General features: G+C 35.9%; 1 protein-coding gene across 2 annotated transcripts in view; it reads right to left on the bottom strand.

The window, feature by feature from the left end:
- The window catches only part of arid3c (AT rich interactive domain 3C (BRIGHT-like)), a 79,273-nt gene that overhangs the window by 12,331 nt on the left and 49,151 nt on the right, over positions 1 to 17,791 (bottom strand). For both annotated transcript variants that reach the window (XM_039650052.2, XM_039650053.2), the window contains 2 exons: positions 14,643 to 14,715; positions 2,635 to 2,818 (listed from right to left, as the gene is read on the bottom strand). In XM_039650052.2, coding sequence (XP_039505986.2) covers positions 2,635 to 2,818; positions 14,643 to 14,715 — 257 coding nt within the window. The remainder of the gene's footprint in view (positions 1 to 2,634; positions 2,819 to 14,642; positions 14,716 to 17,791) is intronic.

Below are 17,791 nucleotides of genomic sequence, written 5' to 3' on the forward strand. Positions count from 1 at the left end.
TGGTCCATTTTGTTGCCAGCGAAACAGCGCATTTGTCAGCAGCGCATTCTCGCTCTCTTCTCTCCGACGGCGAAGTGACATAGACACACACCTCTTCTTACTCACTTGCTCCGATTAAAAAGTGCATGTATTACGCATAATTTTATAAATACCTGCAAGTTTCGCACTCTAATCTATACAAGTATCTCAGTCTCAAGCAGTTTGTTAGTCACAACCAATGAGTGGCCTACTGCGATTTAATGGTCAAAAATACACACAAAATGATGTCAAAATGCCCATTTTTGGAAGTATTCAGTTAAACACGGTCAGTTTTGAAACATAATTAGTTGAGAAAGATAACGCATGTTGTGTAACGGTAAATTGGATCCGTGCAAAAACTCGGACAAAAAGTGACAGCAGCTTAATATTCCTGCTGCTGTCTGTCTGTGAAAATCGGAATCTGCAAAAATCGGTCTTGGAAGGTTATAGTTATGGAACAGAACCCATCTTACACGTATGCATGTTCACCCAGATATCATTGAAAAACTTAATACAGAGGTCTTTATTAAATAATTAATCTGCATTAGTCCTAAGCACCAAACAACATTTGAGTATCAAAAGGTAAGATGCAGGTTTTTATGCTGCCGCTGAGTAGTGAAATATACAGTGTTTTTAACATTTATTTAATCTCATTTAACTCTGTCCTCATTTATTTGTATGTTCATCTGTAAGTGTTACACACAGGTGTAATAGCAGAGTAACCAAAAATGTAGTTCATCACAATAACGTTATGTTCCACTAACAGCTGGAAGAAACAGAAAACTTTTGGGTAACTCTTTACTTGAAGGGGTGTGCATAAGACTGACAGTGATATGACACTAAACCATGACATGACATAAGTCTTGAATATGAAGCAGGGTTTATGCATGTTTATGACAACTGTCATTAAGTGTCTTTCACTCAATAATGACATTTTGAATGCAAATATGACATTATTGAAGATGTCTTTGTTATGACATCTTGACATAAACCATAACATCATAACCTGTCAGTATCTTTGTCATGACAACTTGACATAAAATTGTGGTTGGCTTTGACATTGGCTGTCATGAGGCCATTATAACTGTCATGAATATTTTTCGTGACCTACGGTACTAATTGAATTTGTCATTAAAATGTCATGACAGCCAATGTCAAAACCAACCACCTGATAGTTTAATGTAATGTTAACCAATAAAGCTAGGTGGGTTCTTAAGTTTGATAATTAATCTGCTATGTCATGTTTATGACAGGTTGTGTTGTCTTAGTAATGTCAAGTTGTCATGACAAAGACACTGACAGGTTATGATGTATTGGTTTCTGTCAAGGTGTCAGAAAGACATCTCAAACAATGTCATATTTGCATTAAAAATGTCTTAACGGAGCGAATTACACTTAATGACAGTTGTCACAAATATGCATAAAACTTCCTTCATATTCATAACATATGTTATGTCATGATTATGAAGGGGTCATGTCAGTCTTATGCACACCCCTTCAAGTAAAGGGTTACCAACTTTTGTCTTTAAAAATAGGCTCATGATCAACTGTATTCACTGTATTGAACATAGATAGACCGGTATTTGCAATCCAAGTTTCTTGTTCATCTTTAATATTATGCGTTTTATGTACTGATTCCATGTATATTTAGACTTTTCCTTCCACAATGTTTGTTTGTAGCGGCAAGAAAACGTATTTGTTGTCTAACATAGAGTAACATCTGTTAATGTCACTCACAAACATTACTAGGCAACCAGTAGTGGGAAGGCCCTGACCAGCGCAGCCACTGGCGACCTGCAGTGACAAAGTCGCTTATAGTGTGAAAGGGGCTTAAATTGAGTCAAAAGTAAAATTAATTCAAATGTAAACTTTGGGAAAAGTTGAATTCTCTAAAATGACTACTTTTATTTAACAAGGATGTGTGATGCTGTTCTTTTTTTAAATCAGAAAAAAGTGTAATGTTTTCTTACAAAAATATTAAGCCGCATAATAACTTTACTATATTCAAATAAATGCTTCTTTCAGAAGCATTAATAAATCTTACATTTTTAAGTTACATTTAGTAGTGTGTATCAATATATCAAGAAACTCCCAAAATGAATATAATTTAAATACATTTGTGTTAGTATATATTGTGTGGAAACCATTGGATAAACAAAAAGCAACTTTGGAAGTCAATATATTGTCTACAGGAATCCATTTGCAATCAAGTGTGTCAATGTGTCTTCTTCACACAGGGGTGTGGATTTTTCACACAGGACACACTCTTGACTTCGGACTATGACACATTTTTAAACATGGAAAATGTCTTTGGCCACAGTGTTTTGTGTTTTTAGATTCTTCCACCATGAATGCCGTATTTGAAGTGAAATAGCGAGCCCTAGTCTGTATTAAAGCAATTCTTACACAGCATTATAGTTTGCTTGATGGATCTCAATTTTGCTGAACAAATGTAGTCTATATTTGTAAAAACCTCTTTCTTACTTTTACCAAACACTGTAAAATACAGACTTCACTCTCTCTATTTTAAAAGCAGATAATTAAATTGGATAAGATAGACAAGAATCAACTGGCAGTTATCAACAAGTTGTTCTTGTCTGAAGTTATCTCACTCACTGTGTTCGGAGGGTGAAAGCCGCGCTGGTGATGGAGGTAGGAAGGTTTAGGCCTTTGGTAATCTCGCGCCATATTTTCTTATTGATGACTTCCACTAAGCCGCCTTTTTCGGTGACAAGCTTGTAGAGAGTGTAGAGATCCAACACCTGCTTGGCCATGATAGGAATCCGATTCACTGGAGTCCCTGCAGGAGCCGGGGAAAAAAGCACAATATCCACAATCAATGCCATTAACTCAAGCTCATTGACGAGCCTCTCGGCCGCTTATAAGGCCAATCAGTCAGGCATAAGTAAAACGTCCGACAGCTTCCCCCTCCACTTAGCAAAAATATCACTTTTTGCCTTCAGTCAAAGGTCTGCACTGTTTCACCACCAGTGAAAAGAAAGATTCTGGCTTCCATGGCTTTTTATTTGTAGAACGTGTGTGTTTATAATAAGAGTAAAATCTCAATTAGTAAAAATGATTTCACGCCGTATAATCAGTAGAAAAATCATTTACCATGATCTAATAAGTACCCTACAGCCCTTGGAGATAATCATTTTGACAATAAAGAGCAAATGGCTTTAAAAAAAAAGAACAAAAGTTGCCAAACATCTAAACTCTCAGATGTCGATGCTTAAACACTGCTCTCCTTCCAATTGCCAGTTCATTTGCTGAATGAAAAAAAAAAAAACCTTGGTGATAATTTGCGCTCACGATTTAATGTTAGGTTGTAATGTGTGAAGAGGATAAGCCCTTTGTGTGCATCTGAGACCACCTGACCTCCAGATAATTAACCTGTATTTTGCTGATAGAGTTCTATTGTGCCCATTGGATTTGCCATAATAGCAATCAATACGCAAAGAAATATAGAGCAAACAACAGCAAGCCAAGCCACAGTCTGAAAAGACCAAGGAGAGCAGAGCTATGGTCTATCAAGGTAAAAACACATCAATTAAGACTTGTAATTACGGCTTCATTTTGCCTCTCTGGCATGTGAACTAAGAGACACTATTAAAACTAAAGATTTATCTGCTTTCTCTCTGAGACAATACTGGCATTAGATCTAAAGTAGCACAAATGTCTAAAACAATCGATTGATGTTTCTAACTTCTCCTCAAACTGACCACACAAGTCACTGAAGTAAAAGTAAGTATCAAGGGTCTCGATTTGAAATGAATTAATAAATAATTGTTCAGAGAAGTATCCCTCTAATGATGATCCAACACAATACCAACATTTTTATTGTACAGAAAAAAATGATATTAATAGAATATGACATAAAATAATAATTCATTGAAATAATATTATTCTTGACACATAACACTTTATCTATATCCACTATATCCCTTTATCTGTTGCAAGTGACACTTTGAGCGAATGTATATATACAGTAGTGGCTAAAATTTATGTCATTTGCCTTTATTCAAACATATTAAAATGTATTTTAAGCTTATTGTGTAGTTGTGCTAAGGGTGTAAAATGTACACTCTCTGTTTTCAATTGTTTCATTTGGGATAACACAATGAAACATGCAGAATTATGAAAAAAACTGCAAGGCGAGTATGGAGGATCTGTTTGGAGATTGAACATGTGATTTTTAACACAATAACCCCCCCCCCCCCCCCCCACACACACACACACAGTAATGGTGGGCAGCGAAGGCATTCCTTCTATACTTGAATCGAAGTCGACGAATGATTCTTGGATTTGGAATGAATGTAGGTAGACATGGAAAAAGCTTGCGTATAAGGGACTTAGATTAACAACTGATTTATATATTATAGATGTGCCAATAGAAAATTTCTCCACTGATACTGATAGCCAAATTTTCACAATGATATCTGCTGATACTTTTATGCAGGGTTTCATGATCCTTTAACGGCCGATACTGATTATTAGACGATAAAGCAGTGCATCTCAAGTTCACACACACATGCTTTATTTCATGAAAGAAACACTGAAACCCTTTAATTTAGGGTCCAATGCCCAATTCTCACTATTAACTAGTTGCTTATTAGCTAAGCTTGCATATGACGAGGATATTGTCTGTTTATTAGTACTTACAAAGCACATATTAATGCCTTATCTTGCATGACCATATTCTTTATCCCTTAATCCTACCAATACCTAAACTTAACAACTATCTTTTATAACTATTAATAAGCAGTAATTAGGAGTTTGAGGCAAAAGTCGTAATTAATAGTGAAAAATGGACGCTAAACTAAAGTATGACCCATTTTTATTCTACAGTATGCATTTTTTGCATAGTAGAGTAAAACCCAGATCTCATGATAAGCTGTAGTTTAGTGTGTTCTTCATACCAATTTAACATACGCCTTATATTTTGATGGTCTAATTGAACTATAGTAGGGTAAAGGCAAATATTGTACAAGTATCCCTTTCGGTCATCACTTTTGGCTGAAGTTAAAACACAATAATGCACAAATAATTATTTATTCCCATGCACAAAAGGCCAAACGAAATGAGGCTGGAACAATAAATAAAACCTCACTATACAAAAGCCACCTTTGGGCTGAATCTAAACCTGGATAAGCGTCTTTAAAAGAAGATTTACGAGCGCTCGATTTCCGAGGTGATGTATTCAGCTCCTCTGGTCCCCTGAATAAGATGCAGTGAATAAAGGCCAGTACAAGCTTTTGTCATCCCTAACAATTTGATCAGCTCATGCATCATTATGACAATGAGTGATTATGGAGTGCAGAGCAACACGTTTTGCCGAGCTCACATAGCTGCCTACTGTTAATTGCTCACTGGCTAAAAAGGTTTAATTGAAAATGTGCTGAAGGGAATAAGCCAGTGTTGGGGCCAATCATCTATGTGGCTGCCTTCATCAGCAGTCTGTGTTTTTTCATCATTCACTTCAGCCAGATAATGGAAGGACAACGTGTCTGCGATTGCATGCTCTTCCGAAGCATGAAATGAAGGGCTAATTTGTAAACAATGCTAGAAAAAATCTTTATCCATCTGTATAAAACAGGCAAATTGCACTGACCAACAAGCTTAAGTAAGTCCTCTCTGAACAGTAGGTAGCTTTACATTACATTTATTCATTTGGCAGATGCTTTTCTCCAAAGTGACATTTAAGAAACACTTCAAAGGTTTGCAGTGTATGGGTTCACTAATCACTGCTCCTAATGTGTGATGGGTTAAATGCAGAGGACAAATTATGAGTATGAGTTACCATACTTCACGTCAAGTCATGTCACCGTCACTGTCTACAAAGGAAAAGGGGCCTAAGGGGGCAATTAAAGGTTTGCCTGTATTCTAGTAGTTTAAGTGTGCATGGTTTGCATGAAAAATTGCAAGTGTGAAAGCTGTCATGCGGACCCGGGTGCGCACCAGGGTAACGAACCTGAGGCTACCTGAAGGAGGTGGTCTGTGTTCGGTTGCTCTTGAACTGTGCCGCGATTTGCGTGAATGTGAAAGCAACATGGACTCGGGTTTGCACGAGTAACCTGCACTTGCGTTTTACGGGGCTTTTACGCTGGGCTCGTTTGCTGCGGCCCAGCGGCGCAGCATTGGTCTTTCACACTCAACTTGATTCTATCGAACCCTGGTGCGTTTGCGTGCAAATTACGTCATCGCAAACGTGCACGACGCATGATAGAAAACCGAACACGGGTCAACATTGTGTTTTTTATTCATTCGCTGCTATTATGCGCAGTTGAGTGAACAATACAGTCAACGCGGACAACAACGCAGAAGTATAAATTAAAACCAACGCGTAGTCTACAGCGTAGAGGCTCAGGTGTAGGTCCAACACAAAAGTATAAATCAACCTTTAGTCAATGACGATGTATTTAGTTCAATAAAACACATACTGTATAAGGGAGGATGGTGTTGATAATTTACCTTGGATATATGAGCAAAAGTGAGCCTGCAGTGTATTCGCGTATATAGAGGGCAATTAGGGCAAATAAATGGCAATCCGGTGTCTGGCAGTAAGATTCAGTTTGCAATGCACATACAGTAAAATAAAGTGTCATTTACTCTGCTGCATATAATAACACCAAATTAATAACAAAATATATTGACCATGTTTTGTTTTCTATTATGCGGCGTACATGATTGTAATGACGTAAGATGAACGCAAATGCACCAGGGTTCAATAGAATCAAGTTGAGTCAAGTGTAAAACCAGACTAACACTAAGGGGGGCGCCGAGAACCATTGGCCCTAAAAGACTTGTTCTTCGAGGCCGCTCATGGCCTTCCATTCTCTTCATTAGTATTTCAGGTAATTATGAAAGTGTCAAATATTGATTTATTCAAAAGAAACTGCTGATGCTGCCCTAAGATGTGATTAATTTATTGTTGCCTCCCTGTGGGAATCATGAATCAAAGTGGGAATTTATCAGTTTACAATGGGCAATAACACTCGCATTGTTCCTATTGCTTAAAGATCAGGGGTCGTAAATGAGCCCATCTCTTCCACGATGGATGTATTTATTCTTTAGAAGCCATCAAGGCAACTTAAAAGAAAAGGATACAATTAAGTGATTTACATCAGTTGTTTAAATCTCATTTCTCTTCATATAATGAGACACCCATAGTAGAGCTAGAGTCAAACAAAGAGGGTTTTCATAGCAGCACTATAAAACAACAGTGTGTTTCTGAAAACTTCTGGAATCACATGATATCTCCATTTTGACAGAGGTATAATTTGCAGTATTCAGGTCTTAAACAGCTGGTCATAAATACTTCTTCTCTATATAAAGCTCTCTGGGGGAGCAGGGAATATCATCTACATTCTTCCATGAGCGGACGCAAACACAGGACTGTTTGTGTTGAGCTGTGAAATAGAGGCAGCCATTTTGATGTGAAAAAAGATACGGCCATCTCAGTACACACAGGGGCTGGCGACAAACGATTCGTATTTGACAGGTTATGATTGATGATCGCAAGGTCCGGGGGACACTGGGAAGGCCAATGACCTCTGGTCTCAGGCCAGGCCTACAGGGGACAACAGTCCTGGCACGAATTCACTCACAGCGGGGGAGAACCTTTCGTGTATAGGTTTTTAATGTGTTCCGGACACATAGTGAAGCTGAGAAGATTTCAACCAAAGCTTTCATTTTCTTACTATCGTCAAGCTGTTACTTGATCCTGTGACTAAACTGATGTGGAACTTCTTTCTGGGAGGGAAATCTTTTGCTTTTGCAATTATCCAAAATTCTTTCTAATAGGAAAAACAGTAATATTGTGAAGTTTTATTACAATTTCAATTGTATTTAAATATATTTCAGAATGTAATTTAAACTTATGATGGCAAAGCTGGATTTTCAGTATAGTCGTTATTGCCATCTTACATCTCACATTATTCTTCAGAAGTCTTTTTTATTTTTATTATCAATGTTGTGGTGCGTAATTTTTTTTTTTGAAGAAAACTGTGACTTTTTTCAGGATTCTTATAAAAAAAATTTGAAGTTAAAAAGAAAAGCATTTATTTAAAATAAAAACATTTTGTAAAATTATAAATAACTTTCCTATCACTTTTAATCAATTGAATGCATCCTTGGTGTATATAAGTATTAATTTCAGACTTATTAATTTTTATTTTTTCAGACGTATTAATTTTCCTAAAAATATGGACTAATTTGGATTACTTTTCAGGGTTTTTTGAACTACTTAAATTACATTTTCTTAAACACGATAGCTCTAATTCTTCCCTTTCTTTATAATTGGTAAAAAAATCTCTTTGTTCCATAGTAAAACAACAACATGAGGGTAAATGATGATTTTTCATTTTGATATGATATCACGATATTATTCACACTGCACATCAAAATACATTTAAGATGCTTGTCCTACTTGCATTCTGAAATCTTTGCTAGGTTCAAGCTCAGATTTCACAGTAACCAATACTTGTCAAAGATCTAAATATGATCATTGACCTTTCCTCTATTATACTGTACTGCTAAAATTTACCAAAGTAACAGCAGGTGGATCGTTTGCATCCTGCCATTTATCTTCCTCATGTCAAACACACACACACAAAAAAATCAGGCTATTGATCGCTTTCCAGACATTCAGTTAATATGTAAATTTAAGAGAGAACTGACGACAACAAAATAAATCTATGCAGATGTTCCCTTAAGAAGATCTAGCAAGTGGCAAAGAAACCCCCAAAAAAACTCAAGTTGAGAAAACCCTTAGTGATAAATTTAAAAAGGTAATAAAATTAATAAAGCATTTTTACAATAAATAATAATAAGTACATTTAAATGTTACCATACATTATTTGACCAAATATCTGAATTAATTGGTCATGAAGCCAAAATGCATAACTAAATGTTGGCAAAAGCATTAAACCCCTGATTTATTTTAGTTATTCTAATCTATCATTAAATATAATGAATTTTAGACATATATGTCCACAAATGTTACTATTTAAAAAAAAGGTTTAAGTGTAAAAATAATAATAAGTGACCATTTTTATATATATATATTTTTTTACATATAACATATATTGTATATATTTATGTTTTTAAATGAAAACATTTCTATCACCATCTAATCAACTTCCTGCAATAATAATACCAAGCCCTAGGGATTTGTGAATCCCCAGCTGGAACAAAAACACCTAAAGTAAAAAAGCAAAATCTTAATCAGAACAAAACCAGCCAGATTACAGAATGTCAGTAATACAGATAGTATTTGCCAGGGAAACCTGTTGTCCATGTGCCAAAGAGCTGTGATAATAAAGTTCAGGAAAGTCAGAAAAACAATCAGCAAGTGCAGCTTTTAATAAGAGCTGTAATATGATATTAGCTGTTTGTGTTTTCGTCTGAAATTACAACATGCCATTAATCTTATTCATTCCAAATACGCCTTGAAATGTCATTTATAATATGCAGTATGTCGCTTGTAATATGATCCCTACCAAATTTCAAACCAGAAAAACCACTAACGATGTGCTGCTATGAACACCCATGGCAGTGGGGGCAGCGCATATTTGACATTTTCACAGGAGAAAGCGATTTTAATCTGGTACAAAAAAGTACACTCATGATGATGAAATTATCACCTGTCACTGTAGAAGTACGCACAGAAATTTGAAGCTCCTGAGCGAAGGAAAATGGACAACAATGTGTACAATTAGATCGGAGGAATTTAACCACAGTAACTGACAAAATACTTTGACTTTTTGATTGCCAAAAATAACACTCATCCACATGCAACATCATGTTTAGACGGAACTTGCAGAAGCACAATCTGTTTCTATACATCAGCCTCATAAGCCTCAGATAACCAGTGACCCTAGAACTGCCCCGGTCTATTAGCATCTACTGAGTGAACATGTATCTTGAATCTCTGTCACAATGGTCTAATCTCAGTTAACAAACAGCTCCAACTGTCATTCACAAATCACCATAATGAGTGACAATACTTAATATGGAGAGTGTTAAATGGGAGTTCCCATTCTATTCATGCTGTCAGTGTGATAAAACAGCTATGAAGGCCACTCGGTCTTTTAACACCATAGAGACATGTTTGAGAACACAACAGTAAAACAAGTACAGCAGGTCACCTGGATTGTGTGCTGAGAGATTCATTTAGATGAGAGATTCATGCAGATCGATGACATTAAAAAAAGCTTTATTCTAAAAAGATAGGGAAGGATTTGTTTAAAATACCCCAGGTGCATTCAAAATTGTAGAAACATTTACATGTTTGATCTAATGTGTATAAAAGTAAGTAAACCCTTGATGAGTGCATTCGGTGTTCTATATGATCAATACAGATTTATCCATCAAGCATAAGAACAGAGGCAGCAGAGGCAGATTTAATTACAGTATATTTGATCTCATGCCTGAGCTGACGGGAAGAGCTTCACTTCGCTGCATTCAGGCATTTTTATGTGATGGCATCACTAGACTGGGTGACTCCTCGTTGGCTGTCTCTGATGGATTAGCCCATGGCGCAATAACAACAGCATGAACCGCGATAAAACCTGGTCTGCATTCCTGTCATCACAAATTCACAAAACAGATGAGAGTTAACTGACAACTCAGTACTCTCTGTCATCTGTTGCCTCTCAGGAAAAATACATCAGATATCCTGTGACCTGGAACTGACTCAAACATTAAACCAAACCACCAAGGTGGAGTTAAAACAAGAAAATCTGTTGCAAAGTTTGACTAGTCAAAAATGGCCAAAAAAAAAAAAAAATGGTATGGAAACTGTAACTGTATGGAAAGCTTCAGAAAAGATTTACTGGGTATAATACTAACTAACTAACTAGATTAATCAAATTCATTTTTGATCAGTCGATTAATCCTTTACTTCTCATAACAAGAAATAATAACCGTAACTTCTGCCATTAATATTTCAACATTTTCTAAAAAAAACAAACAAAAAACAAACAAGATAAAAAAAAACGAAGTGCAAAGAATTAAAAGGCATCTATCTGTAATGCTTGTCGATGATGGCTGCATTCATAGTCGCTGTTTGGGATTGACAGCAAGGAGTGAGTCTTGAAATGTTTCGTTCATTCAGAATGTAAACTGAATACATATCTGAAGTCACAACCGCTGTGTGACAGTATCAAAAATGGTGATGTCCATAACATCTGGAGGTTTTATCACAATTGACACAGTTTGGTTCATTCCTCAGGTATTTTAAACAATTTAAAGGACTTTAAATGCTTAGTAACCGAGTTCAGGGAGTATATTACAATGACAGTCTTATTTAAGCTTGAAATGTATATATCATTAGAAGAACTTGGGGCTATAGCTTCAATATTTCACCACTGTTTATGATAAAAACAGTTAACAGTGATAGTAATTTCTGTCAGAAATACACATCAAACACGCAAAACCATACCAGTTATTGGTATTTCAAATGAAATTTTTATTTGTGATCATAATATATATTAAATAAACATCCATTAGGGATTTAAGTCCAAAAGTGTGCACATTTGGGGAAACATTTATGGATTCCCTTAATATTTCTTTCTAAAGTAATGAATTTATTTTCTTTATTTTTATTTTATAAAATAATTATATAGTAAATTATGAGATCCGCCCGATCTGTCACTCATATAACGTGTCATGACTCCCACCATATATGACGAAAATCTGGTATCTCTGCATTCCGTCCTCGTAATTAAACTAACAGATAGAAACGTTTGTAAAGATGAAATATTAAGCTAATAAATAGACAATTAGAACAATATATTTCTTTGTCTTTTTCATGTGATTTGAGATATTAAAAAAAATAAAGGATGTTTATATAAGAGATATGGATCAAGGAGACAATGCCAAGAAAACGTCTTTCCGATTCCGATTTTTGCCAGCGGCACAGGCAATAACGTCAGCCGCGCATTCTCGCTCTCTTCTCTCCGACGGCGACATGCACACACACCTCCTCTCACTCTCGGTGTGTGAACGAGCAAAGCAGAGCGAGAGTTTTCAGTTCATTCATATGGAAGCTCCACTCACTCTGCACCAGTGGACACACACCATTACTCGTCCCAATCACTCCAGTTAAATAGTGCTTGTATTGTGCACAATTTTACTAATTCCCACAGGTTTTACACTCACACCTCTGATCTATATAAGTGGCAACCACATAAGTCGGCTTTCAAAAACCTTTGCAAGTCAAAATGAGTGGCTTACTGCGCTTAAAAAGTCAAATACACACAAAATTGTCAAAATGGCCAACAAATTATTATGCCAAGGGAGAGCGACCAATAGAAACCGGTCTTTCATTCTGGGTGCTTAAATACCACCCACTGAAATGCACTTTCATTTAAAACATTTCAACCTGTAAGCAAAGGTTTTAGAGTCACAGACAATGACAGCAGAGCAGAGAGCAAATCTCTGTGTGTGTGTGTGATGAAAACTGCACAAAGACAAACACAAATGTACTCGTCTCACACTGCAAAGAGGTTTGATATTAATTACTTTATTTTTGTAATTAAAACAGCTTTAAGAAGACTTTATTTGCAATATTTAAAGACAATACAATTATTTTTGCTCTCAAACACAGTATGTCTGACGGATTATAAAAGACACATAAGTAACAGATTACAACAAAATAGATTATAATTAGTAATGCTACGATTGCATTTCCATTTTATTAGTTCTGTAATTTTGACTTTTTCAAAACCTTGTTCTTGTAAAAGGCTTATTATAAGATTATTTTATGACTTTACTTTCAATTTTCCTCTATTCATTTTAATGTGGCATCTTTTTGAAAAGAGAAACAACATCAAATTAATTAATTTAATGATTAATAAATATATAATATACCAGTTTATTATAAGAAATTTAAGTAATCCAATACTGTACATTTTCAAAAACACAGACTGCTGAATATCTCAACATCATAGCACTAATATGTAGTGTATATATGGACAAAAGCATGAAGTGAGCTCTGAATTATTAGCCAGCTGTCACAATGGTTTAAACTATTCAGTTATAATATATTATATTAATGAAAATCTGCAAGGATTTTATTGAGATCCTGCCAAGTACCTTTAGTGTAATGTGTAAGGAAGGCAGTCACAACTGTTAGAAAAGCACATCCGTCATTGTTCATGGATTAAGAGAGGAAAAGAAAAGAAACACGCTCAATTCTTCTTCCTCAGAAAACAAGTTTGTCTTGCAGAGCACTGCGCCTGACAAGTTCATAATAAAACTTTTCAGTACATTTCAAACAAAAGTGCTGAGATATTGGCTGTATATTACAGCTTTGGCTTTTAATGTACAATAAATCAAAGTAAAAACTCCTCTGAAGAACAGAATTATATATTACATATTCTATTCTGTTTGTAAGCTGATGTACTTTGTTTACATACACTACCATTCAAATTTTTGGGGCACTTATTTTTTACTGTTTTTGAAAGAAACCTCTCATGCTCTCCAGGCTGCATTTATCTGATCACAAATACAGTAAAAACTAGTAGCATAATTATATCTTTATTATTATATCATATTTTATTTTATTTAGAAATATACCATCTTTAAATTTGATTGTATTATGGAAATAATCAAATACATTGTTTGCTCACATAGATACAAAAGTGTAACAAGTTTATGAAAAACTTGGACGTAAACCGAAATTACAGTGAAAATACACCATATTACCAAAACAGAGGTTTTGTAACATATTACAACAAAAAACAGTCCTGCGTACTTAAAATAGCTCTGTCTTGTCTTGGAAAGGCTGCAAACTATCTCATATTATGCAAGGCCATTAACGTTCCTCTATTTCCTCTATAAAATATCGGAGACTGATGTCGGCTAAAGCACCTTGTGGGAAAAAAACGATCCGATGATGTACCTCCCTCCTCAATAAAGCAAAAAAAAAAAAAATGTATTATGCTATGGCGGCTAACATAATACCAGGATGCTGCCTTCCCTACTGTGGCAAGGTCATCCCCTCAGGGATGTTTTCACATAATCTGAGAGTAATTATAAAACAAACAGCAGAAGCCGTTGTTTCAGATAGCATCAGGGGCAGAAACACGCCACAGTGGCAGCAACACTTCAGAGAAATGGACGGTTCAAGCAGGAAACCTGAAAAAGCCTATCACAATAGTATCCACACATTCTCAGCCTTTACCAAAACAATTAACCCTGCATTTCTATTGTTGGCAAGACTGCAGATGGGTGCTTAGAGATTTATGATGCTTTGTTTCCAAACACAGGTGGCACACAATTATATCAAACCAACTTATTCCAATTGCTCTTATGAAATGAGATCCTTGTTATATTACTTCGTTAAAAAATCCTGAAAACCTTATATTTATTTATTTTTTTATATATATTTCAAAAAAAAAAAAAAGAGAGAAGAAGCTTGCTTTGTTATTTGCTTTGCTATGAAGATCAGTGAATATAACTTTACCTGGACATGTGGCTAAAAGATCACCAGCAAGTCCTATAATTACCATATGTGAGCCTTATCATCTAAAGGCAACATGTGGTTTTGCAATGTGGGTGTTAAGGGGTGTGTGCTTCGGCCCTTCGAGATCTGAATAGCTGTACATAACAAGACTCACCTCTTTTTTGCATGAAACTGAAGAGATCGTCAAGAAACTCCTTCCTTTTCTCATCATCGTCCAGTTCGTATAGCTGTGAAAAGAAAAAAAAGAAGATACTTTACTAGAAGATACTAGAAGATCATTTTGCTTTAAGTTATTGCAGTTATGAAGTTATAAAATGCGCAAGAAATCCCTTCTATCGTTAAATGCATCATATTAAGGCTGGATGCTAATACATCTACACCAGTGGGAAACCACATGCATTTTAAAGGCGCTTTTCAATTTATCGGCATATCCATTATGTTTTCTCATCCTGTCCCCGCTCTCTGAATGGACATGCTCAAAAGAGCCTTTTAAAAGCCATCTCGTGAAGGAGAAGACTGCAACCTGATGGAAATATGTTCCTCAACCTTCACTTTCAATAAGTCTTGGGCCACGTTAACAGGCGGGCAGGTCGATACAGGAAGACAGAGGGATGACCTTTGGAAACAGCGGGGCACATGGAACAAGGCCCCGGAGATAATAACCGATCATTTAGGAGTGTATTAGCTGTCACCAATATTAAAGGACCAATGCAATCAATGCCTCGGAAAAAGGTACAGTGTGAATACAACACAACGGGCTTTTACTCATATGTGACATTTCCAAGCCTGCGGCACGAATAAAACATGCTCTGTTCCAAATACGACAAGCAAACAAAGTAAAATGCAGTAAAGCCTGTCAAGTTACCTGCACCTGACGTGTCAAAATCTGTGTTTCATATTTTCAAGATGTACAGGGTATGGCAACAAAGTTGACATTTGAACCAGTCTGTTCATTTAAATAAATCTACCCTTGCTAAGTAAGTGGTTGTCCATGTGTGGGTTTAATCTGTTTGTGCAGATCAACTGTGTGGCAAGTTGTAGAGCGACATAATGTAAAGCCTAACAAAACAGAAACGTGAGAATTCGGCTTCTCTAACAGTATTTGAATGCAGATGTTGCCGCAAGGAAGACAAGAGGGAAAATATACATTCCAAAACCCGAGAAACATTTGCGAATTTCTCATTTTTAAACAATACCAGGTGAATTTTTCCACATCTTAAATACATTGCTCATCTATTCACCACTCTGCCCTCTTCGCTTGAGGTGCCAGGAGCTTTAACAGTGAATTAGAGATTCATACAGATGATGTAATTGTGCCACTGTCACTTTCAGAGGCCATCACTAAGCTAGAGTGACCAGTAAAGGGGTAATTAATGACGTCTACTATGTTGTATTAAATATTAACAGATGGAAAATACATTAGAGCACTGCTTCACCTTTGAGTGGACCATTACGGTCATATTAGGTCTATTTCCCAGCATCATGACTGCAGGAATGCAGAGCACTGATGCATGTAGTCTCTCAAGACTCACTTAAATCTAAATCTTGGTGTGACTGACTGACATGATTTATATGAATTAGAAGTCACTGATTATATGGCATAATCTATTTTATTAAATTACATTCAGTGTTGTACAAAAGCCTGTGACTGCACTCACTGCCTGAGCTGAGATTCAAAATCGAATTGAAACCCGAAAAGGGACAGCGAGATTTAGTAAATTATAAAATGAATCAGAAATATTAAAGATTCTCCACTATCTCTAGGTCACTATTTAAATAACAGATATTCTCAAACCATACTGGAGAATATAATAGACAGGTTTTAAACAAACATGTGCAAAGGAACAAAGGGAGACAATCCAAAATATTCACTTGCATTTATTGCGCTAATGATATAATGTGTGATGCAAACTGTGTATTAAATTATAAAAATGTTAAAAACAACTAATTCACTAGAGTAAACAACTGCTTATTGATTTAAACCTCTCTCACAAGTCACTTGTCTGTCATTAACAATCATTCTGTCATTCCTTAGTGATGTACTCAGTTGCTGAGCAAGTGTGTGATCATTATAAAACGTCTCAATATAGTTTTGAATGACACACAAGATGCTTATAGTGTCAAGCCCCCAAGGCTGCTGATCACACCCTGACTCAACCTTCAGCAACTACCGGTTCAACATGTGTGGATATAAACAAAAAAAATGTATGAATTACAAACAAAATATGCCATTGACATACGTACGTGTTTTATAATCTAATTTATTTGCAAAACTCATCAAAAGCAGGAAATACAAAGTAAAATATGCTATTAATCTTAATCTTAGTATGTCACTCCTCTTTAAGTGTTAATGCTGACAGAAGTATCTCGCCGGGATTTCAGTAGAGGGAGCTCTTGACAACACAATAAATTATCACACACTGAAGCTGAAATGTTCAGTTTCTACCAAGACAGGGTTTTTACCAGGGCTTTCAGGACAAAACCAGACCTCCCCCGACTGACATTGAGGGTCCAGCAAATCACTGACTCCCATAAGAAACATGTAAGAAAAAAACACTTTTTTTGTGTTGTACAATTAATGTCCAAGAGAGACATGTTTCACAATCCTCAAACCAGGTACGTGGGCTGGTGACAGGGTGACATTCTTTGTGACTGAAAACACACACACACACACACTTTGACAAAAGCAATGAAGGCAGAGCTGGGATATGACTTTGAACCCAGTTAAAATGAAGCTTCAGGCAGTCTAGAGCTGTTACAAGTCATACTAAAACCTGGAAGCTTAACAGAGAAACTGACTGTTGACCTAAAAGTTTGGAAATGTTTTTACTTCTATACCTTGTGACCTCTGTGACACTGCAAATAATACACACTCGGTGTTATACTCATGGGCGTGCTCATTCAAAAGTTTGGGTAGCAGATGTGAGGGAAAAATAAAGGCAAAGTAAAATAACTTACGGTGTAAATATTAGTGCCCTTTTAAACATATTTTTAAAACTTGGCATAACTTTAAAAATGTATATCCAAAAATGTATAAAATGGTTAAATAGTTACAAAATTTGATCAATTTCTATGACTTTGCCAGTTATAGAAATTAAATTTTTAAAACAATTCTTGTTGAGGGGAGGGGTGAATTACAATAAGAACTATCTTGATTTTCAGTTGTAGCTTATTTTAACACTTTGCTTCCTCTTTATTTTGAATCATTTTGAGTCATCTTGTGGCCCCTGGCAGAAAACCAATAACATGCTGGCAAAAAAACATGGCTCTCAAAGCCATGGCTCTCTGCAGTCTCTTTATCCT

The sequence above is a fragment of the Pimephales promelas genome, chromosome 4 (genome assembly GCF_988280905.1).
Source record: "Pimephales promelas chromosome 4, fPimPro1.hap1.1, whole genome shotgun sequence".
In the NCBI taxonomy this organism is placed as follows: Eukaryota; Metazoa; Chordata; class Actinopteri; order Cypriniformes; family Leuciscidae; genus Pimephales; species Pimephales promelas.